This window comes from Elephantulus edwardii, unplaced genomic scaffold (genome assembly GCF_000299155.1).
Source record: "Elephantulus edwardii isolate Elephantulus edwardi_28Jun2011 unplaced genomic scaffold, EleEdw1.0 scaffold00068, whole genome shotgun sequence".
Taxonomy (NCBI): Eukaryota; Metazoa; Chordata; class Mammalia; order Macroscelidea; family Macroscelididae; genus Elephantulus; species Elephantulus edwardii.
In genome coordinates, this window is record NW_006399818.1 from 10,071,077 (window position 1) to 10,081,887 (window position 10,811).

General features: G+C 39.3%; 1 protein-coding gene across 4 annotated transcripts in view; it reads left to right on the forward strand.

Moving 5' to 3' along the window:
• ANO4 (anoctamin 4) overlaps positions 1-10,811 on the forward strand; it is a 678,878-nt gene that overhangs the window by 609,748 nt on the left and 58,319 nt on the right. For all 4 annotated transcript variants that reach the window (XM_006888526.1, XM_006888523.1, XM_006888525.1 and 1 more), the window contains one exon: positions 2,806-2,970. In XM_006888526.1, coding sequence (XP_006888588.1) covers positions 2,806-2,970 — 165 coding nt within the window. The remainder of the gene's footprint in view (positions 1-2,805; positions 2,971-10,811) is intronic.

The window sequence follows — 10,811 nt, forward strand, 5'->3', positions numbered from 1 at the left end:
TATTAATGATTTTTAATGCAACATATATATTTTTACAGCATATTGTTTCCATTTAATTTTCCCCATTCGTTCATTGTTGCACATTTTCCTCCTTGCCCACTCCTCCCCTACCACCAGAGCTCTGTATGATTGCAATTTACTAACAATTATTTCCTGGTCTCTTTAGTTTGATGAATACTAACTTAGACCGGATAATTAGCTTTTCCTAAGAAGAAGTGATGTTTTCATCAACTGTGAAAAAAAATACATGAAAATGTGTAAATAATACCATTTTAGGGCAATGTGCAAATACACGTCCTACACCAGTAGAGTTCAGGAAGACCACAGCAAGTTCAGGCAATCTCGCTGATTTTGCCAGTGAAGAAACTTGAGAGCTGAAGTTAGGTAGCTTTCCCAAGGTCCCTCAGCAAAGATCACAACTTCAGTGCAGAATATTACCCTTAAAAAAAAAAAAAGAAAGAAAAAAAGAAAAGAAAGAAAAAGAAAAACCAACAAACCATCTTGTTACTATCAAGGAATGGACTCTGATTCATAGCAACACCGCAGGACACAGTGGAACTGCCCCAGAAGATAATGAAGGCGCAAATCATCACAGAAGCAGATGACTTTATCTTTCTTGTGCAGAACAGCCAGTGGATTCGAGCCATCAGCTTTCAGCTAGTGGTCAAGCAATTAACCACTCTACCATGAAGGCACCTGTTCACCTTGGGAGCAGGCAGGAAACAGAGTTCATAAAAGAAAAGGGCACTTCCATGAAGAAAAGACTCTTAAAGCAACAGAGAAGAAGGGATAAATAATGAAGACTGCATTGGAACAGAGGAAGAAAAGAGCTATTTAAAAGGAATATATGATTAGACATTATCTGTATGACAACCGTCCAGAATACGAGGTGCAGTGCTTGCTTCGCAGCACATATACGAAAGTCAGGATAAGAGGTGCATAACAAAGTGGACTGCAGGAAGGAGGAAATTATATAACAATGAATTAATATCTTTTTTTAAAGCAATGAACTGGGGGATAAGGAGGAAAATGTACAACAGTGAATGAATGCATGAAAATCCAACTTTTCTATAAACTTTTGTTAAAATCACAATAAAAATGTTAATGCAGGGGGAGGGGAAAGGAGCAGAGAACCTCCAGAGGCCTGGCTTTCCAATCCAGGTGTTTACATCTAACAGGTTAAGTTGTCAAGTTCTGGTGGCACGGTGCTCCGTGTATCGTGCTTCTGACCAGCTGCACACCTCCAGCAGGTGGAGTCCACATGCAGTTCCACGTGAAGGGTTAGAGCCTCGACCTTGATGGAGGGTCACCATGAGCAAGAAGCCACTCAGTGGCCAGTGGCCATGAGCTTGGAATTTTTTTTAAAAAGACGTATTATTAAGTCACTTAATAGTCAGCACAAAACTTTAGGAGCCTCTGGTTCTTACTTCAAAGTGGTACAGTGTTCTCAATTGGTATAAAATCTTCAAAGAAAGATGCCTCAGGCTTTGTCTATCTCTGACTGGTACGATGATTTGTACCCAGAACATTAATTCGTTCATGCACCAACAAGTAATTTAGGACCTACTGTGTGCTCCTATGCAGCTCTGTTGGTGTAGTAGGTTAAGTGTTGGGCTGTGAAGGAAAAGGTCAGCAGTTTAAACCACCAGCCACACTACTGGAGGAAACTGAAGCAGTATCCTTCCACCAAGATTTAAGTCCCAGAAAGCTGTGGGAGGTTTGCCCTGGGTCAGAATTGACTCCACATTACAGTGAGCTTGGTTGAGTTTATGTGCCCGTAATTACTGTAAAGTGTTGCAAAAGCCAGTGGTGGGCAAAACAGATACTACCCCATCCCTCATGGAGCTTAAACGGTAGAGTATGACAGATCTAAAATAATCAGACTATTACAATCAGTATTTTAAAGAAAATCACAGATCTCATATGACAAAAAAATAACCTACAGTCCTGAAAACCTTTAATTATAAAGTGGCTCTTGAACTCCTATATTAAAGATTGGTAGAATAGGCTATGTGTTTGTACCCAAGTGTGCGCTTGGAAAGGACATGGGTGGGTGGGCATTTTAGTCAAAGGAAACAATTTGAAGATTAAGAGCGTTTAGCCCATTTGAAGCAATGAAAGAAGCTAAGTGGGTTCAGAGTCCCCAGCTGGATAGGACAATAGTAACCAGTGGGAAAGGAGATAGCCTTAAGCTTTCCTTTTATCCCAAGAGTTAAAAGATGCGTATTAACAATTTCAAACAGAGGCATCCAAATGATCCATGATTATAGGCACATAAAATCAATCAAACCCACTGATGTCGAGTCAGTTCTGACTCATGACAACACTCTCTCAGGCTTCTAAGACTTTAAATCCTAATAAAAAGAGACTGCCTCAGCATTCTCTGTCACAGTGGTTCGTGGATTCGAACTACCAACCCTCTGGTTAATAGCCCAACACTTAACCTACTACACTCTCCAGAGGAGCACACAGAAGGTCCTAAATAACTTGTTGACAGAAATTATTATGATTCCCATAGTCATTATTTTCCTCATCTCTTTAATCCAATAGTCTGCTTAACAAAGTGTTAGCCTGTAGATGGTCCATTTCTAAGCAGTACCTTTTTTCTAGTTGAATAATTAAGAAATGACAAACAGGTAAAAAGCAAGCATTAACCACAATGAAAATCCCAGTAGCTTGTGGTTCCTTAGGCAGGTAGCACCATCACCTTCCCTTTTCTAACCAGACGATGTTCCAGGTGACGTGAGCCCTCCCCCTGACCATTCCACCGGGGTGCTCACTGGATCCCCTCTGTCTTTCTGCCAGATCTGCGTGGTGATCGCTGCCGTGTTTGGGATCGTCATCTACCGCGTGGTGACCGTCAGCACTTTCGCTGCCTTCAAGTGGGCACTCATCAGGAACAACTCTCAGGTTGCAACCACAGGGACTGCCGTGTGCATCAACTTTTGTATCATTATGTTGCTGAACGTGGTAAGTGAGCCAGAGGGAGCAGGAGGTGGGTAGAAACGTTTGGACTATAGCACAAAGCTTTCTTCTGTTCCTGAAGCAACCTTCCCTCAGAGTGCTGGTCGATCATAACTCACGGAAGCCTAGCAAGGTCCCTGGTATGAAGGTGCCTTCAGCTGGCAGGATTTGAAGGTCTCATTTCAAACTGAGGCTCCAGGCTTTTCTGTGGTATAAGACCAGACAAAGTACTCAATTATAATTTCTGCCTATTTATAATACTCTTTCATTTATATAAAAGGAAAAACCCCTGTATAACCTCTGGAGTCCCTGCATAGGGCAAGTGGTTAATGCATTTGGCTGTTAATGGAAAAGTTAGTGGTTCTAGGCCACCTATAGGCAACTCAGAAGAAAGATATGCTTATCTATTTCCAGAAAATCTCCATCAAGAACTCTACAGCCCAATTCTTTAACACACATGGAGTCACCATGAATGAATTAGTTAGTTAGTTAGTTAGTTAATGAGTTAAGTCAGCAGTTGGTTTGAGTATTTTTGAGTGATTTACTCATGAGAAAGATGGACAGTTGGCTTCCTTGAGATTTACTTAATCTGAAAACCCACTATGAGTTGGCTCAAACACAATGGTGCATAACAATAACAACCTGAGAAGAATCTATTCAAAGGATCACAACTCAACAACCTTAGTTGCCGTCACTTTTTTATTTCATATCCGAAGAATCCCTTGAGAAAACCCTGTAGGAAGCGTACTTCATCCTTCTCTTGCTGAATGATTGAATTCCAGCAATTTCCAGATGTAAGTTTCAGCCCTCATCTCTTCCTGAAACCCCAGGTTCAAGTATCAAGTTTTCCTATTCAGCTGTCTCTACTTAACATGTTCAAGCCTAAACTCTTGATCTCCACTCTAAATTCAGCTCTCCCTCTCTCTTCCCTCTGTAGTTCTTGGGTTACTTCCTCTGTTTTTCTCACTATGAAGATGTAGCTAGAATGTTACCACATTTTCTACGTCTCTGGCTACCATCCTGGTCCAACTCCTCATCATCTCCCCCCTGGATTACAGAAGTAGCGTCCTAACTGATCCTTCTGTACCCCACATTTGCTCCCCTACTGTCTTCACCCAACAGTGAAGCCAGAGGGAACGTCTTACCTGGAAATCTGCTTGTATCATTCCACCGTTTTTACTCAAAGTGGAAGTTCCCATCTTCATAGTAGCCTTCATGATCTTCCTTCATCTGGGCTCCGTGATGTCACAGACATTTTCTGTTTCCTTCATAGCCCTGATTCATCTGCTCCAGTCACATTGGCTTTTCTTAGGTGTCCTTACAGTGTCATTCATACCCTTTTTTTTCTTTCTGTCTGCCTGGAGAGTCTTTCCCTCAGGATCTACAGTTTATCCCCTCATCTCCTTCAGGTCTTTGTTCCAGTGTTACCTTCCCTGTTTATTCTGTTTAAAATTATAACCTACTTCTATCATCTGACCTTCTCTTCACCTGCTTCATTTTTCTTCATAACGTTGTTGTTGTGTACTTTCGAGTTGACCATGACACATAGTGACCCTATGTACAATAGCTCTGAACCCTACTCTCTCCTGGGCCAGTCTCACTCCTTCTGACACATCTATACCCATTACCCCAACCACTGTGTCAATCCATCTCATCCGGAGTATTCCTATTTTGTTTGTTGTAGATATTTAATAGGTCACCATTATTCCACCCTTATCCAAACTGCATCTTCTATCTAGACCATAAAGCTGAATTGTTTCCATCATTTAAAAAAAAGACTTTGTAAAGACCAAATACGAGTATTATCATCACAATCCTTTCTTTCTAGACTGTCATTTCTAGCTCTTTAAACAATCATCGACTGTATCTACAATAATCCCTAAGTGATTCTTAAGAGAGAACTCAGTCCACTTAATAATGAAGAACTTTATGATTCTTAGGTAAATAGTAACCACTGAACTAATAAAATAGAAGTAATTTTGAGGATATTGATAATAACAACTAAGCAAATACACAGAAACTCCCTTATTATGTTAGAAAAGTATGTTGCAAAACCCAGAAGATATAAAAAGAAGGGGGGAAACTCAAGGTACTACACCATTTGACACGATGATTCTGTGACTGCTTGGTCAAGCAGAGACTGAACGTAGATGTTTGACACCTAGCGTGACATTCCACTGGCTCCCCACTCAGTCTCAGAGTTGACTGTGGAATACACATTGTGAAGGGAGAAATACATTACAAAAAATAAACAGCCAGAGATGTATAAGGATCTATCTCCAAATAGGATACAAGGAACAAATGACATTCACTGTATGCATGTCATCATTTTCCTCCAATATCTTATTTCTTTTCTATTTCTTTTATAAAAATAAATGTTTTTACTCATGCAGTTATTGTTGTTGTTAGGTGCCCTCGAGTCAAGTACAACTCAGTGGTCCTATGAACAACAGACCTGAACTCTGTCCTGTCCTGTGCCAGACTCACAGTCTCTGACACACTCCACCCCATTGCTGAAGTCACTGTGTCAATCCATCTAGTTGAGGGGTTTCCTCTCTTTCACCATCCCTCCACTTGTCTAAGCATGGTGTCCCTCTCTAAGCCCAAAGTATGTGAGATACAGCTTTATCATCTTTGCCTACAAGGAGCATTCTGGCTGCACCTTCTCCAAGACATATCTGTTTGTTCTTCTCAATCGTCTGCTACACATCAGAGAGAAGAATTGATGCCTTTGAGTGGTGGTGCTGGAGAAGAGACAAGTGGACTGGTAAAGTACAAACAGATATGTCTCAGAAAAGATGCGGCCAGAGCTCTCCTTGAGGGCAAAGATGGTGAAGCTTCATCTTTCGTACTTTAGACATGTAGCTAGGTGAGGCTATTCCTTAGAAAGGGACCTCAAGCTTGGAAAGATGAAGGATCACCTGAGGAGAGGAAGACCCCAAGAAGATGTATTGACACAGTGACGTCAGCAGTGTACTCTAATGTGTAAGAGATGATGAGGATGGCACAGGATAAGGCAGGGTGCCTGTTCAGAGGGTCACTATGCGATGTACTTGACTTAGAGACACCTAACAACTGTCTTTTTAATTTACTCATTTAAAACACTGGTAACTTAGTAACATACGGATTTATATACCTCTTTAATGTGTTTTCAGCTGCTTAAAATTTGCACCATACTGATACTGCCAAAAAAAATCATTATTTAGACATTGATTTTCACACTTTTTCTTTAACTGAATACAAAATCTTTGAGACTTAAATTGGGTTTTACTTTCGCTTTCTCATTGCCATTGAGTCGGAACTGATTCATAACTGACCCTCCAGCAGATTTTCAGAGGAGAAATGCAGTTTTAGGTTGCATGAAAGAAAATTGCTACCTTTCTCCTGAGAAAGATTTGAATCCTGGTGGATTCTGATCTCCAGAGTGACACCGCCTTTGAGTAATAAGTGCAAATCCCTACGGACTATGTCACCTACAGAGTAAACTCCCTAAGTTTTTCACATACATGTTTCCAAACCTCTAATATTTAAATAATAGAATGGTTTTATGTCCCATAACCTGTTTCTGACTTTATATAATAACATCATATTTTTTACAATAACAATAAAATATCTGAGACTTGCATATTCTCTGGATTTGATCATATGACTTTACTTTTTATATGGTATGTAGTATGCATTTCAAAAAATAAATGCTGTATTATTTTATAAAAGTGCTCCAGATCCTAACAGAATATTATACCTTTTAGTAACTGACTGTGGGGGTACCTAGTGATTTGAGTTTTTCTTCATCTTAAAAGACTAAATATTGCAAAGATGGAGTAGAGGGGAGTGAATTGGCTAGATTTATTGACCCTCGTAATACTGTCAGTTACACGCTGCTTCTCTAATGACCGAAGCATCTCAACATGGTAGTTGTGCTGAAAACTAAATAGGCTAAGTCTATATAACAGTTACACAAACATAAAATACTTTCCTCATCATTTTTATTCAGCCTGTGTCAATATGATTTGGATATTTCACTTTACTACAATCCATAAAAACTAGTGTCTTGTTCCAAAAAGAAATAAACCAGAAATTATAGTATACCTCATATCAGAGCAAGCCAATATATATTGATCAGGCTGACAAAAATAAAATGAGAAGTGCTTCTAACTCCTTTGGAACATAACCGTAAGATTAGAATTTCTTTCATCATTTACTGATATTAACACTTTGAGACATCAGGTTTGGAAATTCCCCACCTCTGTTATGAGAGAAACCATCCGAGTTTCCATCTCCGCTGTCTAAAGAGAAACCAGGTCTCCACTCATCTAGAGATGTCTTACCAACCATTTCAAACAAACAAATTCATTCCTACTGCTTTGGGCCTTCATAGCAGGTTATGAAGTGTTCACAGATGCCATAGAACTCTACCATAAACAATGGACTTGACCGTATTTTTATAGAAACTAATCGTATACCATGGGACTCTGGTGTTCTTGTGGGTAACAAGGTGAGCTGCCAACCCGAAGGTAAGCTGTTTGAATCCACTTATTGCTCCTTAGGATAAAGATGAGAAGTCTTTCCCCCAAAGGGCCAACAGTGAGCCAGTTGCTACTTGACTGCAGTGAACAGTTCACTAGCAATCCTATGTTGTTGTCTCTTTATGCCATTCTTTAGGTTAAAATCAAGATAGTGGTGGCGTGTCTTCAGCTCTCAAGGGCTTTGAGATACATGTACAAAGTGAGACAGTTTGAAAATTGTATATCAGAATGAAGGCAATAAAGGGTCAACTGATTAACCAGAGAGTGTTTTTAATAATGATTGTGTTGTAGTTGTTATTAGGTGCTGTTGAGTGAGTTCCAAATAACTCTATGTACAAAACAAGGATGAACTGCCCGATCCTGCACCAACCTCACAACTGTTGCTATGTTGGAACCCATTGCTACAGTAATTGTCAGTCTGGCTCTAGAGAACTTTTCTCTTTTTGCTGATAATGTCCTTCCCCATAACATTCCCTCCTAACAATTTGCACAGTCCATGAGGTAGAGTCCCACCATCATCACTTTTAAGGAACATTCAAACTGTGATTTTCATGAGACAGAGTGCTTTACTCTTTCTTATTTGACTACATCTCAGTGAACAACACACCTGAACCTTGCCCTAGCTGGTGTCACCCTCACATGCTCGAGCCATTGTTAAAGTCACTGCACTGTATCAGTCCATCCTGTTAAGGGTCTACCTTGCTTTCTCTGACTCTCCACCTGCCCCAGCATAAAAAGTCTTCTTCCAAAGACTGGTCTATCTTTACAGCAAACTCAAAGTATAGTGGGTGAAATTTCACCGTTCTTGCCTCTAGAGCAATCCTGGTTGCACATCTTCCAAAGCAGACTTGTTTGTTGTCTTGGCAGTCCGTTGTTATTGGGTGCCGTCAAGTTGAGTATACAACACATAGTGACCCTGTGAACAACAGATCTGAGCCCTGTGCCATCCTCACCATCTCTTACACACTCAAGCCCATTGCTGCAGTCATTGTGTCAGTTCAGCTGGTTGAGTGACTTCCTCTCTTTCACCGTCCTTCCACCTTTCCAAGCATGATGTCCCTTTTCAAGTAATAACTTCTAGCAACATGCCCAAAGTATGTGCATTCTTGCCTTGAAGGGGCCCTTTGGTTGCACCTTCTCCCAGACATATCTGTTTGTTCTTTTTGGCAGTCCATGGGTATTCTGTACTCTTGTCCAATACTGCAGTTAAAAGGCTTGAATTTTTCTTTTGTCATCTTTATTCATTGTCGAGCTGTCACTTTTAGCAAGCAAGACTACATGATGAACATTATTAAAGAGTCTTCCTGCAACTTTGATGCCACATTCTTCTGCATGGAGTCCAGCTTTTTTAATTTTCTCAGTGTACAGATTAAATAGTTATGGAGAAAGGATACGACCCTGAAACACATCTTTCCTAATTTTAAACCATGTTGTGTTCTCTTGCTCTTTTAGCATCCATGAGGTATTCAGTATTCTCCATCAACACCATAATTCAATGACATCAGTTCTTCTTTGGTTTTCCTTATTGATTGTTCAGCATTCACATCTGAGGCAATTGGAGATATCATGTCTTGAGTCTGACACTCATTAGTCTTCAACAATACATCTTTGCATTTCAACAACTTAAAGAGGTCCTTTGCAGTAGATGTTTCCAATACAATATCTTTTTTTATTTCTTGACAGCTGTACCCATGGACATTGATTGAATGTTCAAGTAAAAGTAAACACTTGACAACTTCTATCTTTTCTCCATTTATCATGATGTTGATTATTCGTCCAATAGTAAATGTTTTTGTTTCCTTTGTTTTGAGGTGTGATCTGTACTGAAAGCTATAATCTTTGCTCTTCGTCAGTAAATTCTGGTCCTCTTGGCTTTCAGCAAGTAGGGCTGTGTCATTTGCATTTTGCAGATTAAATTACCAATGAATTCCAGGTTTTCCCTGGTAATTATGTAATTAAATCATCTTAATGTTACAGTGTTTTATAATATTAATGCTGCTTACTGGAACATCCATTGTGTACCAGTATTTCATTTTTATGATTAAACTGAAAAGCCTGGCTAATCTCTACTGCAAGACTTCTTAATGAAAATTATACCAATATTTCAACTTTGGAATTGCAAAGTTTGAGGTTTCTATATACAAAATATGATGTTATGACCATTTTAATGATATCTTAATATGGTGAGCCATGATACTATATATAAGTAACTAAGAGGCCACTCAACTACCTTCAGAATCATTCCTAAACCTGGTGATTCTCCAGTGGATTTCTGAGAGTAAACTGCCCACCTTTCTCCAGTGAGCAGCTGGTGTACTCAGATTGTTGACCCTTTTAGCTAATAGCCTAGCATCAATATACTACACGCCCAGAGCTCCTATGAGCATTCTGGAAAGTCTCAAGATGTACCTTTGCAGAATGTTTTTTTTTTTTTTCTATCCTGTGGCTGGCGGCAATCTCACATAAGAAAATTGAAAAATTGAAAAGCAAGTTAAGATAGTCGAGTTTGGTAAAGAGCTGTTATGCCAACACAAAGGCATATGGTTCAAATCCACCAGCTGCTCCACAGAAGAAAGATAAGAAATCTCCTGCCTATGTGATTTACTGCCTCTGAAAACCCGCCGGAAGTTCACCAACCTACATATAAGGAAACTGATGATCTGAACATAAAGGACAGTGACTTACACAAGTCCTAAAGCTTGCCGATTTACAAAGTTTTAATTGCAGCTTGAGGATTTTTTTTTATTCTTGGGTTGCATACACATTTATATCCATCATGTTTTGTATATATGCTTTGTGTTTTATACAATCATTCATATACATTGTGTTTCATTCATATACATTGTGTTTCATTCATATGCATTATGTTCTATATAATAATTAATATATGTTGTATTGTATCCACTTCCTAAATAACATGCCTCTGGAAACCCTATGAAATTTGATAAATGACAATAGTTCTAGAAAGACTTGGGCATTTTGTTCATAGGGTCACTATGAGTTGTGCTGGACTCCCTGGCCATCAACAACAACATATAATTAACAATCATTGACCTGTGCCTATTATCACCCTATTTTTTTCAAGACCCCATCGAATATTTCCCATTTCTTCACCACCCCTCTATCCACCAAATTTTGCTGAGTGATTTTCCCCCCTTCCCTTTTTTCTGCCTCCCCCATTGACTGCCCATTCAGCTTGGGGATTTTTGACCAAAACATTTTTTTCATACCCTGCCTCCCCCAATATAAAAAAAAATGCCATCAATATTGTTATGATTCATAACAATTTAAAATAGGATCTTTATTTTAATATTGGTTTTA